This window comes from Capsicum annuum, chromosome 3, assembly GCF_002878395.1.
Source record: "Capsicum annuum cultivar UCD-10X-F1 chromosome 3, UCD10Xv1.1, whole genome shotgun sequence".
Classification (NCBI taxonomy): Eukaryota; Viridiplantae; Streptophyta; class Magnoliopsida; order Solanales; family Solanaceae; genus Capsicum; species Capsicum annuum.
In genome coordinates, this window is record NC_061113.1 from 213,311,805 (window position 1) to 213,329,513 (window position 17,709).

The window sequence follows — 17,709 nt, forward strand, 5'->3', positions numbered from 1 at the left end:
TTAATTATTTTAATGTAAAATTGACCAAAAATTGACCCTCACTCGCACCCCTAGGCGAGTGGTTACACTCTCTTTGTCCTAGTCACCATGACCTTGCTACATAGGCAAAGTCAACGGTCAAAGGATGCAAAATGCTGCTTTTTGATGGGTTCAAGGGTTCAGATGACAAACATGTAAGTAGAAGTGTCCAACTTACAAAACTAACATAGTATAGGGGTCCAATAGAGCATTTTACCTTAGTATAATTACACAATTTCTTCACAGTCCTCCAAAATGAAGAGACTTCAATAAAAGGTCACTATGTCATTAAGCATCATTATCACTTAATATGAAAAGGAAAGATGTTTGAAACTGAAGGATGACATATTGACACATGAATAGTATTAGTGCTTGCATAAATATCCCAGCAAATTGTGGTTAAGAACCTTATGAGGTGATTCTTAGATTTCAATAGCCAAGTAAGAGAATCAGAAAACAGAAAAGAAGAAACTAGTGATATAATCTCTCAAATGATGATTAAGGACAACAAGAAAAAAGCTAGAGGACATTGTCTTCAGAATCAGAATCCCCAGCTGCATGATATATAGAAGAGACGAATAACAGACTCTTAAGATTTGAGAGCTCAACCCATGCATGTAACTAAAAATTATATCATCAAAATGATCAAGCTTCTTATATCAATGTGAACTACTGGTTTTTCATTTCTGACCAAAGAGATATTCCTTGACAGAAAGGGAGGAGCCGGTAATTCCTATCCTATGTACTTAACCATCATCACAAAACTTAGCAAGATAAACCAAAAGCATTTCCCTGCAATCATAAAAACTTGAATGCCAGAAGAAATATGTAATTCATCAAACTATTACCAGCTTATTTTCATCATCTGAAATCTCAGAGGGAATCAACATGTTCTCCTTTCCAAAATAAGGGATGTCTTCTATCTGACAACAGGAGAAAAGACAAACGCAGAAGTTCCACATGAGAATTTAGCTAGCAGTATATAAATTTTATCTGCTTGATCGCCAAGATGGTTTACCAATGGAAGTGAGTATGAATCCAGCTCTGGAATTTCAAATTGGACCATTTCAAGATTGTCCTTCCCCTTGACGTAGGGAACCATTATCCCCTACAATAAATAAGTATATAAGCAGCCTAAAACAGATGTAATTTTAATGAGTTAAGAAGAAAACTAGTATTACTTTTTTGCAATCAACTTCTACTCAATCTCAGCTGAGATTAATTTTCTTTTCGTTGCAAACACCTCATTAGTTTTCTGAAAGATAGATGTAGCAACTCTTATGGATTACATTCCAACGAAACATCAACTCATAAAAGAAAGTAGTTACCAATATTACAATACAAACTCAGGTACTGCTGCATCGATGAAGCATATGGTGACATCACAAGAAAGTCTTCCATTAATCTGAAACCTTAAATTTCTAAAGATTTACTTTAGTTTTAAAAAACCTTAAATGTTTGTTGTATGTTTAAAAAAATAAGAAGGTTATAGGATGAATGAGTTCCGAATTATGCAACATGAAATCAATTTTTTTATTACAATCACATCTGCACCATAAACCATACATAGAAATTCATAACACTACGAAGAAAAAACATCTTAATATCTTAATATAATAATACTGAATTTCCGTTAGTACGCAGTATCTCTTAGAAATCTTAATTTCAAACTAAAAGTGATAAATATCTCATATTCTAGACTTCAGCTGCTGCAGGCTGAAGCAGCTAGTAGCCAGTAGTGACAAATCCTTGAACAATCTCAAGGAAAGCTTATATTAACAGCTAAATCAATCCAAATTGGGAGAGATCCTCGACCTCAATCAACATAAGCATGCATTTTAATTAGACATAACATTTTTAATTAAACTATTCACAAAAACTTTGCACCTTAAATTCTCAAAATTACCATAAATGAAGAAGAAACATCTTAAATTTTAATATAATCATATCAAAATTCTGTTAATATGCAGTATCTGTTAAAATTATTTCAGACTTCAGCTGCTGCGGACGGAAATGGTTGGTAGCCAGTGTAGTGACAGTCCCGTGTACTTGAAGGCACGAAGCTCCCGTTGGAAGTGACAAATCATTAACTAAATATCAGGGGAAGCTATATATTGACAGCTAATTCGATGCAAATTGGAAGAGATCCTCAATCAACATAAGCATTCATTATAGTTTGACGCTTCATAAAAGCTTTACGCCTAAAATTCTAGCTTCTAAGAAAATTAGATCCTCCTTATATAATCAGCCTCTTTCGTCACCATAACGTTACACAGAACCATTCCCAGATGCATCAGATAGGTAAATATTTAAACCCAAAAAAAGCTCAAATTATGCTCAGGACTAACCTCTGAAGTTGTAATTCCGCTGCTTGTTTCCTCGGGACTGCAACTTCCTTGCTCATCAAACTCGGGCTTTCCAGCGAACGGTCGAGGATTTTCGAACTCGGATAGTTCAACATCAATCCTATGAGGAAATACATATGAGAATAAACGAGAGAGAGTTTCGTCAATCGGAAATCTCCAGATTTTAACATCGCTACTGAGGGTAGGAAGTTGGTGAAAACAATGGAGGTCTTCGAAATTGGAGGTGTTTGAAGTAGGGAGATGTGGAAGAGGGAAGCGGAGGAAATCGGAGGCTGGAATTGGAGCGGAATTGAAGTGATCCGTGCCGAGAAATCGAGTTCGCATGTCCTGATTATGGTGAGATATTGGGAGGGAGAGGGAGAGGGAGAGAAAGAGAGTGAAGGTTTTGAAATGTAACGGACTGTATTTGCAAAATTGAGATGGAGCCCACGGTAAGGGTGTCATCTATCGAGCTGAGTTCCCGCTGAAATGAGGGGTAACCATTTGCGCGTGTGCAATTTTTCTACTCTCTTGCTCAATTTCAATTTACGATTTACTTTTCATTTGGATATGTTTCTAAAAGAAAATAATTTTTATTTTTCTATATATATATGATCTTTAATATAACAAAATTAAAAAAAATATTTTAATATATTTTAAAATTATAAATTTTAAAAGTATTCTTCAATTTGAAACAAAGAAGTATTTGTTTAGCTCTTTTACCGAATCATTGAAAATTTGAAACGACAAAAGAATGCTAAACATCGTTTCACTTTTACACATAAATTATATGTGTAAAATAATAAATTTATACTTCCTCTGTTTTGTTTTACTTAACCTTTTTACTTGTAACCTCTTGAATTTCTGAACTATGATTCAAGTTGTTTTTCGAATTCGTATAGATCTTACTTAGATGATTTCAAATTTGTACATAGGTGTTAAGACAAATTCCTTAGTATGAGAAGAGCCTTGGATATGTATTAAGGTCATAAGGAACCTCCATCACAAAGTTGAGTTGTAAACTTCTTTACGAATTGAGCCATTGTATAAGATTTTACTAAGTCAACTTCAAACGAGCACTACTCCTAAAATCTGAAGAGTTTTGTAGCTTAAGACCCACCAAATCAAAGATCTTCAAATTTTCTTTCCAACACCATACATCGTTTGTCAACTCAATACCGGAGTAAAAAGTTTTGGCCATTTTACAGAGAGTGTTTGCTTACCAATGGACGACGGATGGGATGACAAACCGCCACTAAAGCCATCGTGCCTATCCAGTGAGCTTAAAAATTGCCTACAAATCAACAGTTTGGACCACAATTATTGGGGGACTGAAGGTCCGTCATCTGGGTCGTTCGATGGAATTTTTCTGTACTTTTGAATAGTTATCTGAGGGGTAGTTTAGTCTTTTTCATATTCGAGGCTCGTCTCCACGTTTTTAAACACCTAATAAGGATTGTTTCTCAGAAGAACATCGACAAGTTCTCTCCTAAACTCCCACTCTCAATCTCAAGCAAGAATCAAGTTAGGTCTCTTTAATTTCCGGGGATTCTCCTTAATTCTCTTCTCAAGATATGCGAAACTTTTTTTTTGGGGTAACAACGAAACTCTTTTACTTCCTATGGATTTTCAAGAATCATAATTCTCCATTCTTAATTCATATTTCAGATGACAAGTTTTTGAATTCAAGTGTAGTCTATACATGTTCTTGTTCGAAAAAAAAGGATTTTTATTTTACTATTATGAATTGTGTTTTGGGTTATCATTATTATATTTTTAAACTCATACTTGAGATTGAAGGTTGTACCAAATGTTTTAATTGTTTTCCATTTATCTATATGAATTGTTCAACCATATATGGGTCATATGAAATACGTTAACAACCTCCATAATAATGCTATAGTTCATGAATGACGACTTACAAGTCATGATATGACAATACCATAATGAAATGCTTTTATATATAAATGGAGGGATAAATGGGACTTTGATGAATTTTATAAATAAAAGGTTGACATGATGAACGTGATTAAAATAAGAACTTAAGAGAATTAGATGGTTAATCTAGAATGTGTGAGTCCAAAAGGGCTCAAACACTTAAAACTTATATTTTGCAGATGTAGGAATGTTTTTGTCCATTAATTCGGATAACTTCGGATGTACATGATGTATGTTTGCTTTGCGCAATAGTATACAAACTAGTTAGGTCTCGATCCATATGACAAACGCGGACTGCGACTTAGCCAATCCAGCGTTGGTCGAACCCACATAGCCCCTGGGGGTGTATATATATGATGATGATTATACCATCTAATTCAAAAGTAATTAATGGTTATGTGAAATAATCACTTTCCAATACTTATGTAATGACCCTTCAGATTATTTTTTATATTTTTGCTTATTTTTGTCGTTAGAGATTTCCTATAGTTGCCCCGAGTCATTCATGACTTGCTGGAGTTGACAGTTTAGTTACCGGGCGGGTCATTTGATTTTTAGAACCAATTTTCTATTTTGAAGTCTTTGTTGGTTCCAAATGATCACCGGACAAAAATTTTAGTCAAACGACCTCGAATGCAAATTTTGACAGTTTCAACAACTCTGGAATATCAATTTTAGGCTGGGTAGACTCTTAATTCGGGTCCTAAGGCACCCGGATTCATTTCGACCTATAGGTCGGAAAGTTAAGAAAATAAAAATTGGATGTGGGACCCACTTTTAGTCGAAACAATCTCGGATGGAAATTTTGACTGCGTCATTGAGTATGAAATGCCGAATTTGGTATGGTAGCATAGTCTGTTTGCGTATAAAAAAATTTGGATAAATTTCGAAGGGTTAACTAATTCCAAGTCTCAGTTGTAACTGGTGTCGTCGCTATTAGCGAGATTTTAGGCCGCGATCGCCATTCCCTTGTGTAAGGTGAAAGATGTCACGATCGTTGGGATGAATGTCGCGATCGCGACTCCCTAGTGTAGCCTCAATATATTGCGATAGCGACACCTGAGCACCTAAGATGAATATAAACAGTCCTTTTTTAGTCCCTTTTTTCATTCTTCATCCATTTCTAAGAAAGATAAAATTCTAAATAGTGAGATAGCTTAAAATTGGAGGTTGTGGGTAATTTGAGAGTTTGGCTAACACTTGTTTACATGATTATCTTTCGATTTGTGGTAAGATTACACCCTTTTCATGGTAGATTTTTCTCAATTCTTGTTAAAAAAATCTTAAACCTTGGAGGCTTGATTTTAGCCCCAATTAGCTCAAATTTCACCCATTTTTTAGAATAATGACTCCTTGAGTATGAGAAAACGTTGGGTTGGTTTCAAAAATGCGATTTTCGTAAGTGGAATCCACATAGGATTTTGATATGATTTTTGGATCCGAAGCACAATGATGCAATACGAATACTGCTATTCTCGTATCGATGAGTAGATGTAATTTTGATAGTTTAGCATCTTACGGAAGCTTCTCGGAAGAAAAAAATAGTGATTTAGCGGATCTTTTGATATTTCTTCGGCATCCAGTGTAATACCCCGTATTTCTCAAGCTTAACATAGCCCTCAGTTCATGAGTTATCTAATATAAAATTTTTGAAATACTCAGTATTTTTCAGTTTAGAGTCTGTCATTGCGTAGAAAATTGAATTAGCTTTCCAACGATATAAAATTCGCCTAAATTCGATAACCGGGTAAGAAGTTATGGTTATTTTAAGTTTCAGTCGTTAAACACCGTCATTCAGGCTAGTAGCGCATCGCGGAGTTTGTCAAAATGATAATTGTATGTTTCTAGTGTTGCTCTGCGATATTGGCGTGTCGCCTCAAGGCTCATTTTCACGTTTGTCTCTTTCCAGTGTGCCAACGCGATCCCACCGCGTCGCGATGAGTCCAGATCTCAGAACCAAAGGGGCACCGTGATTCCACCGCGTCACGCCAAGCCCTCAGTTCCCAGTTGTCACTTTTCAGAGACACGACACGATAGCACCACGTCGCGCTAAGGGTCCAGGTCGGGAAAATTTCTCAAAAATTAAAAGTGACGTCCAGGGATAAATTGGTCTTTTCCCATGATTTTTCCATGCCCAGATATGGGATTTAATCCCTAAAAATATTTTAAAGGTCATTCTTAATCAATTTTTTCCCAAATTAAGCATTCTCTCTCAAGAAAACAAACCATAGCTCCAAGAAAACAAGGTCAATCTCAAGAATTTCTCCAAGAATCTTCAAGAACAAATATTCCAAGGTATGTTAGTTATTCATCTATGGGTCCCTTTCACCCATAGAGTCCACGAATCCACTTTTAAAACTTTAAGATTTACGATTCATGATTTACATGCTTGAAATTTGATTGTATTAGCTCTTGATATTAAATGAGTTCCATCTAGCATACCAATACATTCCATGTACTGACGCATACTCTTTCTTCACACTATGATGTCTTATATCATAGGTTCGGACGATCAGGTTCCCGACCGCGCAAAGATAGATTCAGATTCAGTCAGCAACAGTAGATTAGCAGTGAGTCCTCATCGGTATTCTTTTATTTCATTATTTCAGTAGACTCAGTATTTCAGTAGATGGAGTTAGTTTAGGGATTGTCCCATCAACTCCACGTTCAGACAGTTCAGTTTAGAGGCATTTCAAACTAGTTTTCAGACAGTATTCAGTTTTACAGATTTTTATTATAGTTTGATATTTCAGCAGTATTTTAGATATTTAAACCTTATGGCATTTCAGCCTATTATTTCGCATTTATTTCAGTATATTATTCAGTGCTACAGCAGATATCAGTCATGGGTTAGCTTGTGGTCCTTCGAGGTCGTAAGCACCGTGTAGCGTCCGGGGTATAGACTCGGGCTGTTATATCTAGGTAGGCTAGGTTTTACCCCTTGTTAGATTAAGTTAATTCATAGTATGTTTATCATATTATGTTAGATTTAGGGTGGATTTTAGGTGTTGGTGTGGTAAATTGCAATACTTGGGCTAGTTGGACCATTTAGGCTATTTTGGATATTGCTTTTGGGCATAATTAGCCTGGTTAATTATATTTTAGGTGAAGTTGACCTTTTAGGCTTTGGTTTAGGATGGAAATTCCTTAGTTACCCAATCAATAGGGAGATTGCCTTAGTCACTTGAGTTTAGGATGGAACTTACCTTAGGTGGAATTGACCTAGTTGTTTTCTATTAGGAGAAATTACTATCATAGAGCTAGATATGGATTATTCAATATCTAATAATGAATTTAGATACCTTAGCCTAGTCCGAGGTAGACATTGTTTGGTAAAGAATTTCGGGGATTTAAAAGTATGTTCTTTTATCCACCTTAGGCTAAGACTTTTGTTAGTTATTGAAGACCTTTTTATACGCTTGTGTATATCTAGAAAATAGTTATTGCGGTGATATGGAGATTCGTTGGTATTTGATAGTTATGATGGGTTAACATTGGGAGTAACGCTTACTAATTATGCTACGAATAACTTATTGATTAAGCAAACGATGAGCTAATTATATATGCTATTGAATAAGCCCGTGATTATGATATAGATTAATCCATTAATTAGACTATTGATTGGGCCATGGGTATGTCATTGACTATGCTTATTAATTATATTAGCAATTATGCTATTGATTGTGCTAAAGATCATGCTTATTGGCTATATTGACGATTATGTTATTGATTATACTTAATGTTATGCTTATTGATTATATTAGCAATTATGTTGTTGATTCTACTAGAGTCATGCCTCGATTATGATTAGTGATCATGCTAAATAGCTATGTTAGTGATTATGCTATAAAAAACTTTAATAGTTATGATATTGGCCATGATAATGGTAATACGGTTACCGATATATAAGTACGAATATTGATTATGATATAAATTATACAAATACTGATTTATGTCCGGATAATGATGATGATAGCAACTATTTATACCCGGTGTAAGTCCGGAGGATGACTATGATATTGGTTATGACAATTGATGATATTGGTGATGATATAAAGAATGATATCGATGATGATATTGTTGATTATACTTACCATTTCGAGTTTGGATATACACATTATTGTATGATGATATACTTATTATGATATGACTATATCGGGGTATGCGATTGACAACAATGATTCTAGCTAAGTTTGAAAATGAGAAAATGGTTATAATGTAACGTGATATGAATGAATTCTAGTTCTACCATGATAAGTTGATAATAAAATGATTAGTTGATGAATAATTATTAGTTGGTAATTGGTGGATATTGAATAAATGATGGCTAACGGGTAAACGGTGGTTATGGTGTGGCACGACATGGAAGGATTCTAGTTGCATCATGAGAGTTGATAAATGATAGTAACGGGTAATACTATCTTGTTTGTACCTTCTAGGCTTATAGGGGCTTGCAATGGGTTATTTATTTTTTCCGCACTAATTGACTTATGAGGGCCAATTTTGTAGTCTTAATTGCATGTGTTAATGTTTTATGTTATGTTACGTTATTATTATGATTTACTTACTTATCTATGCGCAGCGATATTGTCACGACCCGAACTGAGGCCCTGGCCGTGACGAGCATCCTGAACCATGAAGGCCCGGATACCCTTCTAACTTGTAATCATATACACCATTCATACACAAATAAGGAAATGCGGAAAATATAGCGAAACAGAATCATGGTCATAAATCTGATGTAAATTTAGCAATGGAAAACGAAATCCAAAACTAACTAACAACCTCTGTAAACCGTCTGCAAAATCTCTACTACATGATTACTAACACAATCTGCAATTAGGACAAGACCCTCAGTAGACCAAAAACATAACTAATAATAATTGTCTGAAAATAAACAAGCCTTCCGAAATATAGAAGGCTCACCAACTGGACTCTGCAACTCTGTTTGATGAAATCTACTACTTATCTGGACCCCTAGACTGAGCCTCAGAACCTGAGAGGTAGGGGGTCAATACAGATGTACTCTTATGCAAAGTAATCCAAAATAAAGCTTTTATGTAAATAAAATAATGGAGAGCAGTTTGTCAAAATATCATACATGAAATAGTTCTAAAACACATGGGCACTTTCTGAAAATCATAAATCATTCTTGTCAATGCAATGTCTGATCTTTGTATTACTTTTGAGTTAGGTGGCGCTCCCTTAAAATTTTGATATTCCACGGGCTGTATGGAATCCACCATTGACTCGGCGGGGAAGCCCCCAACCCGAGTGTGCCCCAAGGGTTGGAGTTTCTGATTCTGATGTGCCACATGACACTAGGCCAGAGTAATATAATATACCCGGATCGGTAAATTACGATTTCGGGCAACGAGTTGTCTGAACTCCTGCCTTCTTCGGGGAACCACCTAACATCTCTTTATGCCCAGTTTTATCCTATTCTGAATCATTCATTATTCTAGTTTCAACATCTGAAAATTCTGACTTCAAATATGCATTCTATTCTGTTCTGAATTACCATGGCATAATCTGCAATTGGTGTCATCATACCAAGACTTGCAAGTCCTATTTTTGAGCCATAATACATCATGCATGATTTTTTTCATTAAAACATAGTTCAGACCACCCAAACATGCAATTTAACAAAGGGAATTCATGTTCCGAAAACATAAGTCAAAACTATGCAAAATTTCCATCATTTCAATAAACAAGTGGTGGTCATGTAATCTTTAACAAACCATGCAACTCTTCTCATTATTTGATTATGTTCAACATTCATCAACATAAACAACCCTCTCTCTTTTAAAATTAAAATCATAATTCTATCATAACATTTTTCAAGGCATTTCATATCATGCTTTTCAAGATGCATTTAAAACTGTTCATAGCATGTCATAAGTAAAGGAAAATCACAACAAGAGAGGAATTTTTCATGAGTCATGCTCTCAATTCAATCATCAACCTTAAAACCCATGCATACATATATATACAATTTCAAATCAATTTGGGAGAAGGTCAAAAGACCAAAACAATACCGTCAAAACTTCTAAAAACATGATTATATTCATAAGTACAAAACCCCATTCTTAAAATCATGATTTCTATGCTCATGAGATTTTAGGAAAACCCCGTGTACCTCAATCTCGAAAGATAATAGGTGATTCTCGAAGCTTACAGATTGGGGATTCAAAATCTTCAATCGCTTTCGAAAACCCACAGTTGAATCTTGATTTATTTGGGTTTTTAGTTTGAAACCCTTGGGAGAGTTATTGTTGGATTTTGGTGAAATAGGGATTAAATCCGGTGTTTAAGATGTTAAGGGGTTGGAAAATACCCAAAATACCCTTAATGAGACGGGTATTAAAAGTTGAAAATTTTAGGTACGCGCAGCAGAGCATGCGTCGTATGCTCTATCCCACCGAACTAGGGCATGCATCGCATGCTCCATCATATGCTACCTATCATGCGTTGCACCATGCAACGCACGCTAATCGCATGCTGCTACTGTTTTGGAAATCAAACGCGCCCTAAACGATGTCCAAAAATTCTGAAACTCACCTGAGATGTTCTATAGGCTTGTCCCATCGCAACGCAATAAAAAAATCTAAAATCAGAGGTCGGAAAGATCAAAAATAAAATCCCCGAAGTTTAGAAGCTAAAAAATAATTCTAAGTCCTTTTTAAACTTAGAAAAAATCTCAAGTTCTCACTCTAATTGCTAGCTACTATAAGACAACACATGCACGACTTTTGCGGGAGGGGGGGGGGAGGGGGAGGAGGGGGGGAGGGGGGTACATATATTGAAATGATTATCAGGTTCGTCTCTTTATCATGACGTAGTTACATTAATTTTATCATACATATATTATGATTTATCTCAGTCGGTCGATGATGCCTACTGAGTACCTGTGGTTTTGGTACTTATACTACATTTCTGTACTTTTTGGGTGCAGATCAAGTACTAGATGTTGTTGTTGATCGACGTTCGTATTGTGTTGATTTTCAGAGATAGGGTGAGCTTTTGGAGTCAAAGTCACCCATTTTTCTCAATCTTACTTATGTCCAGTCTTTAGTTTCAAAATAGATTGTATTGACTATTTTAGTTACTTGGGTTGTATTTAGAGTTGCTCTTGTACTGAATCTACCAGGTCATGAGATGGTATCTATGAATTGACTATCTTTTATCTATTCCTAATACCCTGTTTTATTTACAAGTTGTACTTATTGTTTTTCGCCCAGTGGGCATTTTCTACCAAGTTAATCCATTATGTTTAGGTTTGGATTACAGTTTGGCTTATCTACAGGTAAGACAGAGTAGGTGCCATCATGACTCGTAAATTGGCTCGTGACAACTTGTTTTATGTTTCCTCTTTTAAGTCTTAGTTCTTCTTTCATGTTCCATTTGATGTTTTCTTTACGTGTTATACATACCAATATACTTTATGTACTAACTATCCTGAACTCTATATTATTTTATGATGTACGTTTGCAGATACATTCTTGTGGTTCTGTGCATCAGTAGAAACACTCACACCAGTCATTGTTTGGTAATCCTTCATTCTCCGAAAGACATTTCTTTTATGTGTATGTCAGGCTATTTTAGTTTTATGATGTTTGTTGGGTCCTTGTCTTGACTTAGACCATTATTTTTATGTTAAAGGCTTCGTAGAACTATGTCATTATCAGATGTATGTTTTTTGTATTCTCAAACTTTTTGGAGTTTTCCTTAATATGGTTTAATTATTCAGAATTATGATTTTACAAATGTTTCTTCTGCAACGTCAGTTGAATGCTCATGATAAGTGCTAAGAGGTTCTCTTGAGTCTTAAAGTTTTCGGGTGACAGGCTTGGGTCATCACATTACTAAAATTAATTGGTTCAATTTATTTGTTGAACTTATAAAATCAAAAGAAGTTTAGCATTTTCTGCAATACTATTCTTATTGTTAAATGACTACATAAAATTATCACGATTTAATAGTCGTGAGTGACAATCACTCTAACCCTCTGGTGGAAAAACTATCTGACTAAAGTCTTAACCCAACACTTAGTCATTTATAAGATAGTACAATCACGTACCCAGCTCTAATCATAATTCTCCAAACCCAATAAATAAATAGATGCGAAATACGGACAACTATCTATACAATCTTCAAGACCCAAATGTCATCGTACAAGAACTCTATATTGAAATATATCTAAGAATATATCAAAAATTATAAAAAAATACTGAAAGTCTCATTGCCAGAAAAAAGGACCAGAACCCAAATGATGATCTATGGTAGTTTAGAGATAGAGTGATCACCCTTAGATCGAGATCAGCCGTTAACGGTATTAGTAAGGTTATATTTAAGCCTCTAGCACACTTTTTGCACTTAACAAAAGAAGAGCATAAGATAGTGTTAGTACAAACCGCTATGTCCTGGTAGGTGTGATAGGCCAACTCAACTTAATAGCATGTATCCCCATAAATCAGATAACAAGTAGACAGACATCAACACATAGCAAGCAAATCAATGAATCAACAAGTATAACAACAATAGGCCAAGCAATACCCACATACTCTAATCATCAACTGTATCAACCATACTATAAACACTCACGAAATAAACAGTCATAATATAAAGAAAAACTGTGTCTATCTCAACCTAAAAATTAGAATACCATTAATCCATTATTGACTTATCAAGACATACTATCTCTCAAGACCACACAAATATCTACCTATTTGCTATGGAACTTATTTATGTCTATCTAATCATAATCTGTAGGGGACCATTTAGGTTCATGTATCGTATCAGTGTGGTACTAGATCCTCCACAACAACATCAGCAATAATAATAATAATAATAATAATAATAATAATAATAATAATAATAATGTTAGTATCCATATTTGTACCGGTGCGATAGCCGATCCTCCATATGTTTATGTACTTTAACAATTTCACTCTCTCAAGATGTATCACACTACGCTAAATTTATAAGTACATTTATAAGCATAATGCAATTCAATTAAGTTTGATATTCAATGAACTTATTCATTCAAGCATGAACAACCAAATCACTAAACACAAGTATGTCTAAAGATCAATCACTAAGTATCTAAGTTACGAGCACATATACAATCAAAGCGAATCTAAACTCCAATTAACCATAACTTATATCAACCGAATAACTTAAGTACAAGCTAGTGCCCAAGAGCCTTGCCTTTTCTCTAAGTTTCAAAACATTCAACATCTAAAAATAAACAATGTAAATGTAAGAATAACTAATCACCTACTCTTCAATTCTAAATCTTATGGATTAAACTCCACTTATTTTACCTTCTTATAGTCTAACTTTCATGACTCAATTATCAGATCGTGAGGGCACCTATTGTAATCCACCTAGATAGGAGAAACCCAAACCCTTACCGCCCTTTAAGAAATTAAGCGAAAGTCTTTATTAAAATAGTATCTTATCTTTATTACAATAGTTTTGATAAACAAATACAAAAAGTATAAACTACCCTAGGATCTAGTCTAAACAGGTACAAGAACTTCTAACTTGAAAGTAAAATTAGATACAACTTTCACCATGAGTAAGAAGAGTGAAAGATGTTGAAGAATCATTATCCACAACAGTCATGAAACCAACACTAATTCCTGCAAAAGACCATACCCTAAAAAGGGTAGCAGGAGTAATATCTATACAAACCACATATACTGATAGATATCATTGATCGACCAGAGTTAGGTCACATAAACACCAAAATAGATATTACAAAAATAAAATATGACAACTTATATAAAAATTTAATTTAGAACACTTTCATCCACTTGTGCTATCTTTATCCCTTGTTTTAACAAAGAGCATTTCTATCCTTATTTTCATTGATCATTTATCACCTTCATATCAAGTGTTGGTACAAGTCGAATCAATTTCAATCTTTTGAGATTTATGCTTCATGGACAACACCTAAGGATCCAAGATTTGATCACCTTAGAGAAGCAAGTACATGTTTAGATGATAGTTGGGTGCACGAGAAAAGTTATATCTGCTGATAAAATTTAAGGGTCCATTTAGCAATATCGTATTTGGATAATAGTTTGGAGTAAAGATGGTGCATCACCAAAGTGCTAAAGTATCCCCAAAATGGGTCACTTTTCATCTATGGTCACTTTGGGCATATTAGACATTTAAAGTCACTTTTGAGCCTATTTTATAATAAATTAATATTCGTCCCCGCGCAATGTGCAGGAAAAAAAATAAAAAGATAATAGAAATATATATATATATATATATATATATATATATGAACAATGTATGACTATATGCTTGGAATATTGTACTATATTTTATGCTCAATTTTATTACATACTACATTTTATATGGTATACTAAACGCCAATAGGTCCGTGCTATATGCTATTTTTTTGTCTCAATTTATGTGGTATAAATAGAATTTAGATAATTAATCATATTTTTAATATATTTGTAAATATTTTAAACTGTTAACTATTGTAATCTATAATAATTTTTATGTATTTTTTAAATAGTATTACTCTCCTTGTCCAAACTTTTGTTACATTGATAGTCAATTATATTTTAAAAATAATTTGTTTTTTAATTATTGAGATTTATTATACTTTTTCTTTTATTCCAATTTAAGTGATACTAATATAATTTCGATAATCAACCAAATATGTTATATCTTTAATTTTTTTTAAGTTGTTAACTATTGTGATTTATAGTATTTCTTATAAATATATAACAATTTTTTTTTAGATATTTAAGTTGTTAACTATTATAATTTATAATACTTTTTACGTAATTTTCAATTAATATATGTTATTCGCCTTGTCTAAACTTTTGTGACATTGATAGTCAATTATATTTTTAAAATAATTTATATTTTTAATTATTATGATTTATAATACTTTTTCTTCTATTCCAATTTAAGTGGTACTGATATAATTTCGAGAGTCCGGCAAATATTTTTTATCTTTTAAACTTTTTAAGTTGTTAATTATTATGATTTTATATTACTTTTTACTATGTTTTTTATCTCAATTTATGTGACACAATTAAAATTAGATATTTTAAATTGTTAGTTATTTTAATTTATAATACTTTTTGGCCACTGTAATTTATTGTTTTAAGATGTTAGCTATTGTATTTTATAATACTCTTCTTGTCTAAACTTTGATGGCATTGATAGTCAATTATATTTTAAAAATAATTTAAGTTTTTAATTATTATAATTTATAATATTTTTTCTTCTATTTCAATTTAAGTGGCACTGATATAATTTCGAGAATCAACCAAATATCACGATTGAAGTAACGAAGTAAACATGTCTAAAATACAACAACAACAAACTCAGTTTTTTCTCACATAGTGAGGTCTGGGGAGGGTAAGATGTACGCAGTCCATACCTCTACCTCTAAAGAAGTAGAAAGACTGTTTTCGATAGACCCCAGACACGAGACACGGAATACTAAACAAATTCATAGTAAAGCATGGAACAAGATGGCATAACATAAGTATGACACCCACAAGTAATAGTAAACAGAGAAAAGTAAACAGATTCGTAATAAAGCATGAAACAAGGTATCATAACAAAAATAATACCCCCACCAAGTAATTCCCTACACTAGCGACCCAAACTGACCATAGCTTTCTGCCTTAATTCGCGTCTTCCAGATCTTCCAATCTAGGGTCATGTCCTTAGTGAGCTGTAACTGCTCCATGTCCCGTCTAATCACCTCTCCCCAGTACTTCTTCGGCCTACCCCTACCCCGCCTAAAACCATTCAAAGCTAGCCTCTCACACCTACGAACCAGGGCATCTATGCCCCTCCTCATCACGTGTCTGAACCATCTCAATCGGATTTCCCGCATCTTATTCTTCACTGGAGTCACACCAACCTTCTCCTTGATAGTCTCATTCCGAACTCTATCCCCCCTAGTCAGCCCACACATCCAACGCAACATCCGCATTTCCGCCACCTTCATTTTTTGAATGTAGGAGTTCTTAACTGGCCAACACTCTGCTCCACACAACATGGCCGGACGGACTGCCACCCTGTAGAATTTGCCTTTAAGCTTGGGCGGCACCTTCTTATCACACAACACCCCCTAAGAGAGCTTCCACTTCATCCATCCCACCCCAATACGGTGCAAGACATCCTCGTCAATCTCACCGTTACCCTAAGTAGACATGTCTTAAATGACTCATAATAATTAATTAGAAGTGATATAACAAAATTGCTATACAAAATACTTGTGAAAAGAATTTAAGTAGACATTATACAAGTTACTGTAAAAAATCAAGATTTAGTTTATCATTTTATATCCATTTTATGTTTTTTATTAAATATTATTAATTTTTTAATAGTTAAACTATTTAATAATTAATTAAGGGTGAAATAGTAAAATTATGGTTAAAGCAGCTGAAGCAGATATTTCATGAATGTCTGTTTTACCTTTTTTAATTAAATATTATTAATTTTCTAATACTTAAATGACATATAATAATTAATTAGGGGTAATATAGCATAATCACGGAATAAACTAGTGAATTGATCGGCAAAGAGGACGACAGGAAGCTCCTCAACTGCCTCTTATTATATAAGAGAATATTGTTGCTATCGCTTCATTACTGTCCATTTCTTCAAGTAGTATACAATCTAAAATCTAACTTATTTTGGAAAGTGATTTTTTCAAAAGTGTTTTTTTTCAGAAAAGTATAGTTTGTATTTGATCAATAAATTTCAAAAAGTACTTTTGAGCAACAAATAGTGTTAGGCCAAACTTTTTAAAAGTGATTTTAAGGATATTTTTCTCAAAATTGCCGAAAAACTACTTTTTAGCTTATGAAAAATTGTTTCTGCTACTCCTTAAAAATACTTATTTTCTCGTAAAAACTTGGCCAAATATCTTTTTTTTTTTTTAAATAAGTACCTTTAAAAAAAATAAACACCTTTAAAGAATAATAAACTTAGCAAAACAGACTCTAATACTTAAAAAATGAGAATATCTGTGAAGAAATATTATCATGCCTTCTTTTCCAAATAATTTTTCAAAGCAAATAATATCTCATCTAGCTGCATAGCCGAACTAGTGTATAAATTTTTTTATGGCTAAAAAATTATAGTACTAAAGTATAGAAACTCAAAATGCCATGTGCAAAAATGAATTATTAAACTAAAATATTGTTCTTTTTTTCTCAATTTATATGACATTTTTCGCTTTTCTAGAATTAAATAATTTAATTTTAAAATAAACTTTGTATATTTGAAAAGTGTGTAAAAAGTTATATAAATATCAATAATTGATAATTCAAATTATTTAAAAGATATATGAAAAAATAATGGTAAAAAATAGACTTGTTTGAAACTGAAATCTAAAAGATGCCATATAAAT

General features: G+C 33.5%; 1 protein-coding gene across 1 annotated transcript in view; it reads right to left on the reverse strand.

Moving 5' to 3' along the window:
- LOC107863296 (protein SHORTAGE IN CHIASMATA 1) overlaps positions 1 to 2,889 on the reverse strand; it is a 19,278-nt gene extending 16,389 nt beyond the window's left edge. Inside the window, exons 1-3 of the mRNA XM_016709162.2 lie at positions 2,367 to 2,889; positions 1,037 to 1,126; positions 867 to 941 (exon numbers count right to left, since the gene is read on the reverse strand). Of these exons, the coding sequence (XP_016564648.2) occupies positions 867 to 941; positions 1,037 to 1,126; positions 2,367 to 2,828 (627 nt within the window). The 5' untranslated portion in view covers positions 2,829 to 2,889. The remainder of the gene's footprint in view (positions 1 to 866; positions 942 to 1,036; positions 1,127 to 2,366) is intronic.
- Positions 2,890 to 17,709: the final 14,820 nt, after the last annotated feature.